This window comes from Molothrus ater, chromosome 6 (assembly GCF_012460135.2).
Source record: "Molothrus ater isolate BHLD 08-10-18 breed brown headed cowbird chromosome 6, BPBGC_Mater_1.1, whole genome shotgun sequence".
Classification (NCBI taxonomy): domain Eukaryota; kingdom Metazoa; phylum Chordata; class Aves; order Passeriformes; family Icteridae; genus Molothrus; species Molothrus ater.
In genome coordinates, this window is record NC_050483.2 from 15655261 (window position 1) to 15671881 (window position 16621).

At 51.4% G+C, this 16621-nt stretch overlaps 1 protein-coding gene across 1 annotated transcript in view; it reads right to left on the reverse strand.

Moving 5' to 3' along the window:
• Positions 1–16277, reverse strand: part of CD81 (CD81 molecule) — a 33247-nt gene extending 16970 nt beyond the window's left edge. The window contains exons 1-2 of the mRNA XM_036383767.2: positions 16154–16277; positions 5819–5933 (exon numbers count right to left, since the gene is read on the reverse strand). Of these exons, the coding sequence (XP_036239660.1) occupies positions 5819–5933; positions 16154–16219 (181 nt within the window). The 5' untranslated portion in view covers positions 16220–16277. The remainder of the gene's footprint in view (positions 1–5818; positions 5934–16153) is intronic.
• Positions 16278–16621: the final 344 nt, after the last annotated feature.

Sequence of the window (16621 nt, forward strand, 5' to 3'; positions counted from 1 at the left end):
CTGCTAATGACTTCCAGATGGAGCAACAGGGTCACAAAGCCTGGAGAGCTCTCACGGGGAGATGAAAGCCTGGACATGCTGCCCTCATGTGCAAAGAAGAAGGCAAGAAGAAGGCACGAGCACCCCTCTGTCAGAAACACAAAGGGGTGGTGGGGAAAGCCCCAAAGAACATCCTCACGTGCACACACTTGTACCCAAATCCACTCCACACAGATGCCACAGTCAGGCTTCTTCTCCTTTGGCTACCCAGGAAACACTGGAAGGAGACTCAAGCTCTGTAACTTCAGCACACCTGCAAAAGCTGGGAGGAAGTCCATGGCACATCTCCAGGACTGGGATGGACAAGGGTGGCACAGCACAGGTGAGCCAGGCTGGAATATGCTGCCCCATGCACTCCTGCCCCAGCCTAGGGCACTTCTGGGCATTTCTATGTGCCCTGGGATCTCACCCACGAAAAAAGCACAAATCCCACTGGAGGATTCCTTGTGGGTTTTGCATGCTTTGAACACAGTGCAGGTTTTCTACGGAAAACTGTCCAAGCTACAGGTTTAAACAGCTCTGAAGAGCAAAGAGCCACCTCTGGCACAGCTCCAGGGCAGCAAAGCCAGTGGGAAGAGACAAAGGAAAATAACAACTACATTAGTTGTAGTTGGATAGATCTGAACCCAAAATAACCTGATGCTATCCGTGTATTTTTAAAGACATAACCAGTTTTAGTCTGCAGAGCAAATGAAGCACAGGAGTTGGTCATGACCGAGGTAGAATGAATTACAATTAAATGGAAATGCAATGAAATAACATGTTGCTTTCTTAATAGAAACTGAATTCTGTGATAAGAATACAAAAAAAAATCCCCTATTCTGTCAGATACACTGTTTAAGCCAGAAAGGAAAGTACAACAAAAGTGTTTTGCCTTAAAACTATTTTAAAAATAATTCCAGCATTACTGAAGGAGTTGATCTGACAGTGATTAGAGGAAAATCTAGAACAAGTAAAACTCAGCTTTTGGTTTTTTCCCTTTAATGGACTAAATAATTAAATTGTTGTCCTTAACTATAAGTAAGTTTATTTCCAAGACAGAAAAATGCATGTACTTCTATTTTTAAAAATCCACATATATTATTTTTTAAATAATCCATTTTGCTCAGTGTGGTTCAAGGCCAAATGCAAACCTTGGTTTCCATTGCCAAGCACGCAAACCTGACCACAGCTCATGTGTCTGGTGGAAAATCTCCAACACAGGGGGCCTTGACAAAGTAGAGCACAAATGGGTGAGAGAGGAAACCAGTCCTGAACCAGCTCTGTGTATCCACAGGGACCCCTGCAGCACCTCATGCCAAGACTGAAGGTGGTTTTTGACTGGTGTTTTTTACAGAACCTACAGAGCAGGAGCCTCAGGCTCTTCTCTGGCCTTTCACAACAAGTCTAGCAAAAGATGTGCTGCTGAGTCTAACCCCACGATGTATGGAAGTTGGCACCATGTCTAGAAGATGCCTAACATTTCCAGAGGGGTGGGGACAAGGATGGGAGTGGGAACAGAAACCAAGACCTTCTCATTGCTCATGGCAGGTCCACAGCCATTGCAGCACTGCTGACCTCTAGAATCTTGGCAACACACCAGAGCTCTGCTGAGCCCCCGCTGCAATGAAAACCTCCCAGAGATCACTGCTTCTCATCCAAGGTAGTCCTGAAAAGGCTAATTAAGCTAAATTAGCTAAAAAGGCTTACTAAGTTATGGATAGAAGGGATAGCTCCTCCACAACCACTGAGCCAACACAGGTCTGTCTGGGTGATAGGCTGTCACTGCTGGTCACATCTGGGACCCATGGCAAGGGTGGCCAAGGCATCCTCACGTGCTGTAAGGACAATGGGCAAACCTGGGGAGAGCTCAGACAGATGTCCCTACCCCTACCCTATGCACTGCCACTTAGCAGTCCCTCCTCTCTGCAAGGGGCAGATTTCCCTGAGCCCAGCAAAATCTCATGACAGGACTTCCAAAATGCTGAAGACACCCATGAAAGCTTGCGAGCAGCTGCAGTTCAGCTCAGATATGTGCTCATTTGTAAGGAAGACTTCAAAGCCTCCCTGTGCTTACTGGCCCATTTATTCTAGACCAGTCTGCGTGAAAAGCAGCTTGAACTTGTTTCCAGGGCAGAAATCATTATCCTGGGTTGTATTTGTTCCGAGGAGGATGGTGAAGACAGTCTGATTCACCTCTTAAGGAAGTCTGTGTGCCCATTAGCTGATGTCCCTTCCACACCTCAGCAGGACTCACAGGCACACTCACCACCTCAGCCCCAAGTCATTGCTGCCCTCAGCTGTCCCCCACCTGCCTCCCCCAGGCTTTGCTGCCTGACTGGCTTGGGAGGTGGATAAACATTACCTAAGGAACTCCTCCACCAAAAAACCCCTCTTGCCTTTCTGTTGGGACAGTGACACCCACCAGGATGACAGGGAGAGGCAGCGGTGGCAGCAGCCTCGGTGGCAAAGTTTACCCCACCACTGTATGCCTGTCCAAAACCTCACACTCCTCCCCTGTGCCACCATGCTCCAGGGAGGAGACACTGCCCAGCAGAGGATTTACTACTGAAACACACAAAACCTAGACACAGGCAAAGCAAACTCCCTCCTCACCCCAAAAGCTACGTGGAAAACCGCACCCCAGCTCAGGAGGGTTTTGCACTCCCCGTCCTGGCTGGCCCCGCTCCCAGGGCCCAGCTAATTAGAGCCACAGGTCGTGCTGCCCTGTCACTTGCTGTGAGCAGCTGGAGGCGCATTTCCTATTTTGGATCTGGCAGGAGAGAGCGAAGCCGAGACCGTCCGGCTGCTGTGCTCTGTTCCTTGCCGGGCAGCTTGGGGAGAGCACAGGAAGGGCAGAGCAGGGACCAGCACCCAGGGATGCTCCAGCACACAGGCAGCCCAGCAAGGGGCAGGTGTGAGATCCTGGGGTGTGGATTTAAGGCAAACAAGAGCTGAGGTTTGCGTTCCTGCCCACCCCAAAGCATTTCATTCACAACACCATCTCCAGGCACCACATAACCAAATCTTTGAAGGATGGGAAACCTGGCTTTTTCATCCCACTATCATCCCACCAAGAAAGGGTAAAAGTAGTAAGTCCAGGGTCACTTGCTTTTTCAAGATCCCCAGGTGCTCTTAAAAGCAGTGACACCACAGCACTAATTTATTGTGGAGAGATCAGAACTGTTCCAATTTGTACTGGTATCTGCAGAGAGACCAGCTCAGCCTTCCACAGGCTCTCATGACACCCTGAATCACAGTTTTGTTATTTGCTTGGGTTTTTTTCCATGGTACTTTATGTGTAGGATCAGTAAATATCTGAGAAGCGGTTAGCCAGTTGATAGCAACTTATCAATGCCTCTAGCTATCCTGGAGGATGTTTTTGGCCTTGGGACCAACATCTTCCCAGCCTCCAGACAGACAAAGCATTCCAGACACAGTGTTATCCAAGAGCAAGAAAGATTTCGATTTCTGAACTTCAAATAAAGCAAATAAATGTCTATCAGACCATAAGCCAAGCTCAGATGAAGAAGAAATATTTTCCTTTATAGTTAGGAAAGCATGAAACTAAGGTGCTCCTGCTATCCCATCCCTGGTACTGCTTGGTCTTTACAGTGCTGAAGCAGTTAAAGCATTTGCTGGAGCATTGGATCCCGAGCCAAAATGGAAGTGTCAAAAGCCAAGACTGCAACAAGTGGTTAGGGGATCAGATGGTTTGCACGCCGTGCTGAGGAAAAGCTCATGAACAAGGGCCTGTTTAATAACCTCCCAGGCCAGCCCACAAGACAACTTGTGCAGGCAGTGCCAAGCTGCTGGGGAGGGGGTGGCGCTTGTGGGAAACCCCAGCCCGCAGGAGCCCCTTCCCTGGGGCTGGAAAGGCCAGCAGGGAACAGCTGCCTGCGCCCTGGGGGCTGCAGGGGTGGCTGCTCTGATCTTCTGGTCTGGGAGCTGAGGGCAAGGACTGCTCCTCTCCTGCTCCTGCTGCAGCCTGAAGTATCATGCCTGGTACTCTGCAGCTTTGCTGTTCCCCACAGCTTCTTTCTCCCACTTCCCCATTTCCTTCAAATCCATTATTTTTCCTCTCCCATAACACAGAGACAGCCCTGGAAAAACAGCCTTTAACAAACAGCTCCAGCTTTGGGGTAGGGAAAAGGACACACAAAGAAACCAGGAGACACCAAATCCCTGCTTTCCTACTTCCCTTCTCACTCAGTACACACCCTATGATGGAAGTGTTCCTCCTCTGACAGTGTTTATTGCTTCCCCCTGTCCTGCAGCAAAGCCTGGCTGGCCTTTAAAAGCCTCCTGACAAATCCCGGGACCAGCACCCTGTGCCAGACACCAAAAAATGGTATTTGCAAAGGAAAAAAAAAAAACAACAGAGCTCTGGAGGCCAAGCCCAAAGAGGTTCCCGTTCCCAAAAGCAGGAACATTGTGTGCATGTGTATACTGCATGCCAGAGAAGAAAAAGGAGGGAGTATCAGTTGTAAGAGAGAGGAAAAATGGGGGGAGCAGGGGTGGGGGGGGAAAGCAAAAAGAAATCCCAGTCTTCAGACTCCAGAGGTCTGGCTGGGAAAGGCAGCAACTGAAAGAAATGCTCTGCTGTTATTACTGCATGGAAATTACAGCTGCCAGAAGGAATCCAGGCCAATCTGTTGCTGAATATAACTTTAAAAAGACAGCCAGCCTCAACTCATGGGCTGCTCACGGGTGTTGGAAAGGGGACCCACAGTCCTTCTCCAATGCCTTGTGAACAGCAAAGGCTGAGGACAAAGACAAAATAAGGGTGGAAGAGTAAAAGATGCTCAACAGGCAGGAGGGAGGGACCCTGCCCCATGCTCCAGGTCCCCCAGGTTTGGAGAGAACTTATTAACTAGGGAGGTAGCAGTTGTTAGCCCCCCAAAAGAAGGAGAGGTTGGTTCCTGGAAAGGAGAGTTTAACTTCTTGTGAGCTCCCTTTTCTGTTTTTAAAGATGAGATCTACAAAGGGAAAATGCTGCAAATAGAGCTCTGGGTGTGAGGCAGGAGAAGAGAGACAGCAAGAGAGAAAAACCCACAGCTATCTACAGCAGGAGCATCTTCTGTAGCCAGGGACAGGGCTCAGGCATGCTGTTCCATGGGCAAGCAGGGAAATGAGAAGGAAAACCCTTTCCAGAAAGTAATTTTAGCTACAGGTGAGAACAGGACATGGGATCAGACGATGTTCTCAGCCCCGTCAGCTCGTGCTCCAAGCCAGCTCCTGACTGGCAGCCAGCCCCTCCTGCAAGCCTCTCCCCCTTGTCTGTGAGGGATCATTGGAGAACAGGGGAAAAACAGGGGGTTTCAGCTTCCAGCACGCTGTCAAATTAACAAAAATCATGCTCAGCTTAACCGTAGAGCACAGAGGCTCCACCTGGCCCTCCTGGAGAACATGAGTCACACAAAGCTCACCGAGCTTTGCCTCCACTGCCAGCCACTCTGCTACTTTTACGTCCCTTTGGACAGGAAACAAGACACATTTCCAAGAAGTCCCCCCTTTTCCCAAACGTGCTCTGGAGAACACCCACGACACCACAACACGTCCTCGTGCATTTTTAGCTGCTGTGGATTTGGACTCTGCTCTTGGGCCACAGCCAGCGCTTATCAAAGGCTCGGGCTGGCACAGCAGGGGATATTTTGGAGAGTACAAGGGCAGCGGGAGGTATTTTCATTGTGACCTCCTTGGTGCTCACCTGGAGCTTTCTGGCCTGCTCTTGGGTACACTGCAGCCTACCCTGGGGCACACAGCCATGAGCAAGAGCAGCACCCCCAGAGCTACTCACCAACGTAGAAGGTGTTGGGGGCCTGCTTTTCCCCCAGCTGCAGGTACAGGATATTCGTTGTCTGCGAGTCATGGCGGAGCCACAGGGCCACTCCCAGGATGATGCCTCCTGCCAGCTGGGGAGAAAACAGAGGGAAGCAAGGGTTATCCACTGCTCCAGCCACATCAGACCCAGACTGGCAGCTTTCAGCCAGGAGCTTTGCTTTTCATCTTACCACAAACATACAAGAACATCCTTTCTAACCATCACCCTTGCAACATGCTTTGTGCCCTACAGAGCATGAGCCATATGATCTTCCTTGCTCTATGAGAAGATCCCCTCATTCTGGGGATGTGCAAAGCCCTTTACAGTTCCTGCAGGAGATTTCTTTCTCAAGAGGTATTTTATTATGCTTTATTATTGTTTTCAGTGGAAGCAAGCAGGAGATGTGCCACTAAGGTTTTTAGGAGAGCTTTTCAACAGAAGTTACAATCAGCCCCAGTTGATAACTGGGATGTTATCACCCCATTTCATTTCTCTGTGAGGTACAAACAAAGTTGGGGAAGGGTCTATTTTTCCCCTCTGCCCCCAAGTCTTGCATGCACACTACTGCACAGCCAGGGTCAGGCTTCCAGTTGAACACACCCAGTGTTCCTCAGGCACACAGAGCTTTCTTTCCTCAATGTCCTAATACAGGAATTGAAGTGGAGCAAGGCCACATGGGGTCAGGCCAAAGCCCCACCACACCGTCTTTGGGGGCCTCCAGGCCAAGACTGCTGCCTTGCCCATGCAGTAAAACAGCAGAAGAGCAGTGCACCCACACCCACGTGTGCGCAGCGACACGCAGGACTGACCAGGGCAAGGACAAAAACACACTCCAGATGTGGGAGGAGACGTTCTGCACATGGGACATCAACTCAGCCACTGGGATATTTATGTACAAACAATGGGAAGTTGCTATGACTGACTTCCTCACTGTTTTCTCTTTCAGGGAGGGGCTGGGAATGGCCATGGGAGGTGGGAGCGGATATGGGGCACTACAGCAGGGAAGGTGTCACAGGGAGGAACTCAAGGGAGAGCTTTCCCAGCATGACTCACTGTGTCCTCTGTGACATCTCCCTTTCATTTAAAAGTATAACTAGGAAGGGAAAAAATACAAACATCTGGGAAAAAGCTCAAACCCTTAAGAATTGCAATATCACTGCTGTGAAATGCTGAAATCACCTGTTCAAATGCCAATTCAATTTTGAGTGTCCTAAATCCTTGAAGCCATTCACCTTACAAAAAGGAAGAAAACTACCAAAGAATATAGAAGTGGAAACATGCTACTTCTAAAAGAGTCTGAATCAGGTCAGTTACAGGCATGACAGGCACCATGAAAGTCAAATTTAAAAAAAAAAAGGAAAGGAAAAGGAAAAGAATAGAAAAGCAGGGCTTTTCCAGGAAAGGTGTAAATTCTCCAGTTGTGCAAGCACAACAAGGAACACAGGAGGACTGGGATCTGCAAGACAGGCTGTCGATGGGAGCCTGGTTTTCCCCCCTGGGAGCTCAGCTGAGTGGTTTCCTCCTTGCTCATTTCTACAAATCCCAGCCACTGGATTTTTCCAGAAATGCCACTGAAGCTGGGGCAAACCCACACCATTTCCAAACTCACAGGACAAACTGCTCTCAGGGCTTTTCCACTATCGGAGGGAGAAAATCCCCACCATTCCTGGAGACGAAAGGAAATCTTTGCTTTTCCCCAGTCTGCCAAAGTAATAGGCTTTTAACACTTCTCCCACAACAACCAATGCAACTTCCCTGCTGGCACAGTCCCTCATCCCTCCTGCACTGAGGCCAGCCTGAGGTTCTCCAAACACTGGCTATGGAGAAAAGTCACGAAAGCCAGTCTGTGCTCAAGTCCAGCTCCAAATAAGGCAGGTTGTGGCTTAGCACAAAGTTACCCAAATCCAGCCTGGAGTGCCTCGTTCATTGTCGGAGGGCATAACAAAGTTTGTGTTTTTACTCTCAGAAGAAAGAATATGCCCCTTAATTAATCCATGCCACTCAAAGTAAAGCCCTCTTGGTAGCTGCTAGGAGAGAAGACATCCCAAGGAAAGTTTGGATTTCTCTGGCTGGGAAGAGGTAAAGAAAAAAGGCTGCAGCCTTTTTGGTTTTGGCTTGTTCCCTGCAAGGACACATTGCTCTGCCCTGACATGCTGCCCTCCACACCCAGCAGGGCCACCCCAGCACACCCTGCCCTGCCACCCATGGCGAGGTTGGGGTGACACCAGCAGCTCCTTTCCAACCAAATTTGCCTTAAAATGCCTGACAGAACTGAAAGTAGGCTGCAAGTGGTCCTCAAGATATTTTTTAATCATTTGGGAACACCAGCTAGAGGGATGGAGCCTCTTCTAATGCATCACACCCACCCCAGCAGTGAGGTCTGCCTGAGACAGCCAGCTGAACCAACTCCAGATGTTCCTGGTTTCATCCTGAATGTGCCCCAGGAACATCACACATCCATCCCGCACTGCCTGACTCCATCTGCATTTTTAACAGAGCATGGAAGACCTCTGAATGGAAGCTTTAATCCAATAGCAGCTGTATTTCTTAAGAGAAAATGACATACACTTACTAATGAAAACAGCGTTTGGGCTATGATGAGTAACTTTTTCCATGAGAACCATACATCCTCCCACCACCAAGAAGCCCAAAACGGAATTAAGGCTCTTTCTTCCCAAAGCAAAGAAAACAACAGGGAGAAAACATTGTCAGCCTGCCACAGTAACTCTGCCTTCCACTGTACCTTGCTTGGGATAATCTCGTTTTTAATAGAACAACTTGTTCCAGGTAAAAGCTTGATGTTTTCTCCCCCTTCCATCTTACAACTGCTGTTTGCCAGCACGAGAAGAGCTCCAACCACTGATGGCAGCATCATGCTCTAGGCTGCATATCCTCATACATATCACGTTTTTTTTCTGCTGTGGATATCTGTAATCTCACACAGGTTATCCCACTGATCTTTCTGTTCCCAGCTTGTCAGACAGCAGTGTTGCAGAGGCTGGGGCATCACTGATCATTATATGGTCTGAGTGCCCAGCACAGCTCTCCATTTAAATTTTTGGGGACTGCAATAATCTAAAAGCTGCAAATTCAGTGACGCCAGCAGTGTGTCGGACTTTGACCTGCTTTCCAAAATCCAACCTGCCCAGCCTGCTGTTCTGCTGCCAGCACCACAGCACTCATGGAAGGCACATCAGTGGTGCTCCCCAGGATGGGGCTGGCCCCGGAGCTCCCACCCAGAGCAGCTTCCCGGTACAGCAGAGGTGGTGCTGCAGGCTCTGACATTTCCTCTTTACTGCTATTTTCCAGCCTCCAGAGATTTATTGCTTCTTCCACAGACAGCTAGACTTTTCCAGCTGGATCATCCCTGCCTAAGGCTTGCTTCTTCAGGAATGCTGTTCCTGGTTGACACGGGGGCGGGGGAGTCCCCATGGAATGCTGCCTAGGGGCAGGAAAAGGCATGCCCTGTGTCCCCAGTGGGTGATGGAATGGCAGCCCATGAGGAGGTTATCAACAGATGAGCACCATGATAAAAGCACGTGTGCCGTCCTGGTTTGCTGCCCAATCCACGGTGCACATAGTGAGGCTCCTTCCTGGACTGAGCCTCACCAATGGACATACTGTTCACCCTAAAATTTCCAGATCCAGCTGTGGGGCAAGGGAACAAGCCCATTTTTCACAGCTTAGTCACTCCTCCCCACGAGAAATTCTTATGAATTAGGGGTGCAAGGAATAACCCCATTCCCCTTTTAATGTGGTGTACCCCACTTGTGAGTTTCCCCCACGTTAACCTGTTGCTCCCTAAAACTCACAAATGCCAGGATGTGCATCACCTCCCCATTCCTTTCCGCTGCCCTCAGCCTTTTTCCTCCTGCTCCCTTCCCTCCACCCTTCTCTGAAACAGACTTCCTGGAAGGGAGGAGGAGAAGAAGAAAGAAGTTCTGGCTATAGGGCAGCTTGCTGGGTATGCCAAAGCAAAGCAGGCAGACATCCTGTGGAGGTGCCAGCAGTTTGATGATGCTGTATTTTAGCAGTGCCACTTCCCACAGCCACAGGCTGGCCCTGCCTCCAGGTCCTGCTTCCCAACCTGTGAGAGCCCAAGGGCTGGGAGAGGCACTCGCCTTGCTGGAAAAACGCTGCTGGCAGAGCTCACGCCACGGTGCCTGGGAAATACAGTTACTAACAAGAAGCAGGATGCTGCCAGGAAAGCTTAATGAATTTTAGCTGGTTTATGATTAAGGCAGACAACTGGAGATTTTTAACAGGTTCTCATGCCGCAGAGGTTTGCAATTTCCCTTACACCACCTGGAAGCAGAGCCCTTTGTAGGGCAGCACCCAGACCCCACCCGAGAAGCCCAACCAGGGCTCCCCATGGCTCCTCTCCAACACTACCTGCAAAGCAGCTGAGATGGAGTGACAACGAATTCCCCTCCTTGCAGGTGTGGGGAACCAGGATGCAGAAAAGTAAAGGGCTTGCCAAGGCTGAAACATGCAAGAAGCCCCTCATATGGCCAGGAACAAACTGTTTTACTCCCAGGTAATTTGTGGGTCTCTAGGAGAAGCAGCATGAGTAGAGAAAAAGCAAGGAGATAGAGACTCATAACTTGATGGAAACTACCTTTGGAAGGGCAGTACAAGCCCTTGCAAGACCCATGCTAGCACATTACAGGTCCTGCACCACCAGCCTGAGGACTGAGTCAGGAAAGAGAGGGACACATGGAATGTGCCCAAGCAGCACCACACCTTCCCACAGCCTGCACATCCCTTCCTGAAAAGCAGAAGATTAACTTCTTTTCTACTGCAACAGCTGCACCTCATGGAGCTGCTGAAAGGGTGTGGGGTGCAGCAAAGGGCTGACAGCTGAATGGTGGCCCATGAACCTGGGAACTTGGGTTCCATGCTGAGACCATCTCCATGTCGCAATGTCAAGGCTTCACACTGAAGAGTCAGTTGAAATTTTAAGGTGAGATGTGTTAGAGATCACTGCTGGGCTGCATGGTGGGGTGGACTGTGGGATGTCCTGGAACCCTTGGGACGGTGTAAGCAGGGGAAGGGGTTTCAGCAAGACACAGAGTTGCAGTCTGAGAGGCACACAAGCCAGAAGATTATCTTGGCACAGGCACTCACAGGCAGCAGTGGCAGATAGGGCTCCGTGACAGCACAGGCGAGGGCTTTCTGCTGCCTTCCACAGCCATGGTGCTCCACAGCCACCAAAGGTCAGGCTGAAAGTTTGCAGGCAAGGCCTGCCCAGGAACTGCAGGAAAGGCATTTGGGAAGAGCACCATGCCCTGCAGGCAGGAGGAGCACCATGCCCTGCAGGCAGGAGGAGAGCAGCCTGCAGCCCTGCTCCCAGCAGCACACCTTTCAGCAGCGGCTATTAATAGAGCTGCCTGCTGGAGAGAAATTCTCCACTGGTGCCTATAGTTACCAGCCCTACAACACTGCAGAGCTTTTCAAAACAAGCTCCACAGGAACACTCCCAGAGGAGCAGCATGCCAGAGGCCAAATAAAGCTTGATGGATGGCAGGAGAATGGGAATCCAGCACCAAAATCCAGGAGCAGGGTCCTATGATGGGGAGCACCGTGCCCACAGGCCGCTGCCAGCCTGTCCCAGCCTGATCCCTGCTGCAGACAGAAGCAGCACTTCCCAGGGTCTAACTGCCCTCAGCAGAGAGGAAAACAATTTGAGATATTGCTTTAAAATTAATTTGGCCCTGTACATAAGCATTTAACTACAATGGGGATACAACTGCTTTCCCTTCTTAATAGTACAGTGAAAGGCACTGCCACAGCGCAGGATCAAAGTGTTTCTCACTGTTAATGCTCTTGCAGAAGATAAGTATTACAGTGGCTGATAGCAGAATAACGTCAGGGAAACAGAGCCATCCCCATTCCAGCCAGCAGCGCTCCCTCCTTTCAGCTGCAGCCCAGCCCATTAAGTGCAATCAGGTACCCCCCTTGGGCAACCTTGTGCACACAGAAACTTCAGAAGAGGTTTTGTAGGTGATGGAAGGGCTGTGCTCACTTGACAGAGTGCCCTAAAACATCCCAGAAAGATATCAGCAACAAAACTTGAGTGTAAGTCCTGTGCCTACTAAAGAAACCTCTCCCTTGCCCTGCAAAGACAGGTATGAAGCAGCTGCAGGATCAAACACACACGGAAATATGCTTCCCTGTACATTGTCCCAGGATTCCAAACAAAACCTGCAGAAGGAGATGCTAAACCAGCATGAGGTCCTTGCTGCTCACCAGGCTCTCTGCAATTCCCAGGGAGACCAGCAGCCCAACCAGCCAGGCATTGCCACCAGTGGCACTGGAGCAGTGCTCAGCCCACGCCTGCACCCACAGCAAGATCCAAGCTGCTTTGTTAGTCCACAGTTATTTCAAACCTGTGTTTCAGAGCTACAGGAACCCTGAGATCTTCCATTATTCGTTTAAAGCAGGGGTACACAGCCACCCTCCTCACCACAATGGGAGGGTCATGTGTCACCCTGCAAAAGCGTTACCATGGGACAACTGCCACAGAGAGCTGCCACCTCCCCACACTGCCACCTCTCATCACCAACACTCAGTGTCTCTGAGCAGCCTTTGCAGACTCCAGGCTACAGTTAACAGATCTTCCGCTGTTGCACAAGAAAATACGCAGCGCCTCTACCTCTTCCCTTTCAATCACCCCCGTTGAGACAGACTCTCACTTCCACCTTCCCTCTGTTCTTGCCCTTCCTTCCCTTTGCACCCAGGCTGTACAGCATCCCCTCAACACACAGAAGAATTAGACGGTGCCTGGAAAATGGCATTAGGAGCAAGCTCTTCCTTTTAATTAGACACCTCTCTGCTAGGGCAGCCAGCGGTGTTCTCAACCTGGAAGGCTGCCATGGGCTGTATTAGCTAATAAGCTTGAGCGATCCTTCTCTAAGCAAGTCAATTCCTCCTTGGTTATGTTTAATTATATTTTAAAATAGCTTCAGCCTCCCCAGGGACCTTTTGCAGCAGTGGTCAGTTCAGCCCCACACACTGAGCTCTGCTATCGGGCTTGGAACATCCAGGAGAACAGCCAAAGTCCAGCCATCCCAGTTCTAGGGATGGGATGGAAAAGCAGCTCCCTGCTCAGGCTGCCCACCACACCAGCCAAACTGTCCAGTAACAGCTACTGCTCCCTCTCACAGGGCAGTGTCCACCTGCCATCAGCCACCCCAAGGTTTCAGGACAACTTGGCAGCACAGAAAAACTTTTGTCTCTCCAGCCCTGTGTTTCGCTAACCAGGTGAAGCCTGCAGATACCGACCATGGCCTCCTCCACGACTTCACTCGGTGGGTGCATTGTGAGACACATGGGGACCCTCTCTCCTGGGACAGGCACTCCTTTGTACATGTGATCCATGCAGCAGCCACTGCTCCCTCAAGAGCCACCTTGGAGCAAGCACAATCTTGGCATCTTCTTCTCAAGAATGCATGCACAAAGGAAAAGCAATCCCAAAAAATCAAATAAAACTGAAACATCTCAGGTACAATGAACGAGCTGGCAGCAGGATCACCTTTTCCTTTTTCAACACAGCAGCTTTGAGAAATTCCCCCTGTGCTGCTGGGGGAAGGCAGGGGGAGGAAGCCAGAGGGGTGTCAGTTTATTTACACTCCAGCAGGATAGCGGGGCTATATAAAAAAGTTATCAGAGTAACTAAGGCTGAGAATTGCTTCCTTCTTCCTCTTGGGCACTAGAATAAGCTCCTGTGCAGCTCAGCATGGTGCCTGCCAAACTTTGGGCTCTGATTCTGGCTTGTTTTCATCAACAGCACCGAGCAGCAGCTGCACACAAAGCAAATCATAAGCAAATAAGCACGGGGAGCCCATCGGCCCTTGCATAATAACCAGCTGGCGGGACTAAAGGGCTGCAGGTGCCCTGTCTCACACTTCCCTGTGGTTAGAGGTGGTTTCCCAACACAGCCAGCCTGCAGCAAGGGTGCTCAGCAGCACCAGTTCTGTCCTTAAATGTCACCCCGCAAAAAGGATCATCACGCTTTGCTGTTGACCACAGAATCCCTCCCCAGTTGGGGGTGCCAGGTTGGCAGCTAACTTGCCTTTGTGGTAAACCTAAAATTCCCCTCACCTACTAGTTTAAAGAGCAATGCAAAAGGGCTTGAAAACTCCAAGATCTGGTATTCAACCACCATTCAGCTGGCTAGCCCCACAGAAAGCCTCGTTAATTCTAATGAAATCCAGGCTCCCAGTCTGCACAGGAGACAGTGCAAGGGGACCAGCAAGTCCAGCACTGGGAGCTGTTTTGGGGAGCCAGCGGGTCCCAGCTCACAGGCATCCCTCCTGGGGAGGAACTGAAGCATCTACCCCCACTTACAGGGAGCAGCACCCTCCAAAAGGGTAGGGTGAGGCACCAGAAGTCATAACGGGGCAATTATACAGATTAGCAATTCCTCTTGGAAGCAAAATGCCCATTTATAAAAGATCAGCTCTTTTGCAAGACTTTGAGGTGAACAACTGATCCTGCTGAGAAGTGGAGGCTGTGCAGAGCCCCCAGCATCCTTCCTGCCACCCAGGAGACCCTTCCTCGCAAGCACAGCCGGCAGCTTCTTCGACAAGAATGGCAGGAAATCGAGACCAGAAGGCAAGGAAAAAAAACTGGGATAAGCAGAGTAACTCGGAAGGAACAACACTTCACAGACAACCATACCCACCTCCATCCGGCCATTTTAAGGGTGGAGGAAAAGGTTAAAAAAAACCAACCCGGAATTATCTCTCATTCACGCAGCTGGCAACACATCAGGTATCAATTAACACCGCTGTTATGAGAGCTTGTCACCTCCCCCTTGGCCAGTGTTATGCCCAGACACAAGGCGAACAGCCCTGAAATGAGCACCCCCTTGGTTAAGCCCTACACCCCCAGGGATGGGGACCCCCAAAGAGCTTCCCCAGGCACCCCAGGGAGGAGTCCACAAGCAGAGGCTCCAGCCAGGCAGTGCCACTCCAGGTGCCAGCGCAGGGTTTGCTCTGGAAGCCATCGGTCCCCTTCCCCTTCCAGCCCTCCTGACACATTCGCTACTATAAGCAAGCCCTGAGAAAAAAAACAAATCCCAAATCTTCGACAACAGAGCGGGATGTCAGACAAGGAGCACAGGGCACTGGACAAGGAGCATCCAAGCGGTACCTTGCCTGCCAGGGTGGGGCTGGACTCACTTCCAAGACAAAAATGCATGCCGTGGAATGGAAAGCAGAGTATTTAAAACACGAAACCAGCAGCCGGCTCGGGCATACCTCGTTGCCCCCGAGCGCAGGAGCAGGAGAGGGACTCCTGCCAGCCAACCTCGCTCTGCCGGAGGCTGTTTCTAACCGGGACAAACCTGGTTTGCAGGGAAACCGGGATACGCCGCCTTTTGCTAAATTAGCCGCATGTCTGCATGGATTATTTCAAGAAAAACTTTCTCAGGAAAGGCAGCCTCTCCAGCCTGGATAGAATTTGCATCCTAAAATAACTCCTCGGGCGGCGGGGGCAGCGGTGCCCGGCGCGGAGCCAGGGGACCGGGTCCGGCTGGGCCGGAGGGCGCGGGGCCAGCCCCGCACCGCCCGTGCGTGCCGAACGCCCCGGGCCGGCCCCGCACCGCCCGTGCCTGCCGAACGCCCCGGGCCGGCCCCGCACCGCCCGTGCCTGCCGAACGCCCCGGGCCGGCCCCGCACCGCCCGTGCCTGCCGAACGCCCCGGGCCGGCCCCGCACCGCCCGTGCCTGCCGAACGCCCCGGGCCGGCCCCGCACCGCCCGTGCCTGCCGAACGCCCCCTCCTCTGCGGCGGGCGGCACGGCCGGCACCTCCCCTCCCTCCCTCCGCCTGGCAGCATCCCTGCATCCCTCCCTCCCTCCTTCCCGGGAGCGCCGCTTTCCCCAGCGCAGACCCGCAGCGAGAGGGGCAGCGGGAGCCCCCCCGGCTCTGCCCGCCGCCCCGAAAGGCGCCCATAAACATCTGCAGCGAGCATCTTAAAGGTCCTTTCCAACCTCAAACCATCCTACGATTCTACCTCCCCCACTATATATGTCTATTTTTAAAATAGACACAAAATATACATGTACAATTACATACATATGCATGTATTAAAATAAAAGCAAAGGTTGATCAGCCCCTCCGCCCTCCAAAAAATAAAAAAATAAAGACAAGAAAAATAAGCAGCCCCTAAGGCACATCCCAGACAGCAAGTCTCAGTGCTGGGGGGCAAGAAGGAGGCTAAACCCAGGCGCAGGCAGACGGGCCATATTGCAGCCCCCTTATTTAAAGGCTAGGGGGGCTCAGCCCGCTCCGCCGCCCTGTGCTCACCCAGAAGATGAAGTTGAAGACGAAAAGGAGGTATTTGATGCACTTGGTGCAGCCTTCCACTCCCATGGCGACGGCTCTCCCAAATCTGTGCTGCCTGGCTGAGCGGGCGGCGGCGGGCGCACAAAACCCGCCCCGCGCCCGGCCCCGCGCCCCGCCCCGGAAACGCCTCTGGGACACGCCCTGGACACGCCCCTGGACACGCCCCAGGAGCGGGGCTGGCACAGGCACCCCCTGTGCCTTCCCAAAACCGGGGGTCGTCTACTGTTTCCCCGTTTTTTTCTTCCTTTTTTCATTTTTCTTTTCTTCCTTTTTCTTTCCCACTTTCCCCAGTTTCTGTTTTTTCCTAATTCCTCTTTTCCTTTTTGCTTTCCCCTCATTTTTCTATTATCCGCCTTTTTTATTTTTCTTTGTCTTTTGAATTTTCCCTTCCTTCCTTTCCCCCCTTATTTAATTTTTCCCCTTCCCTTC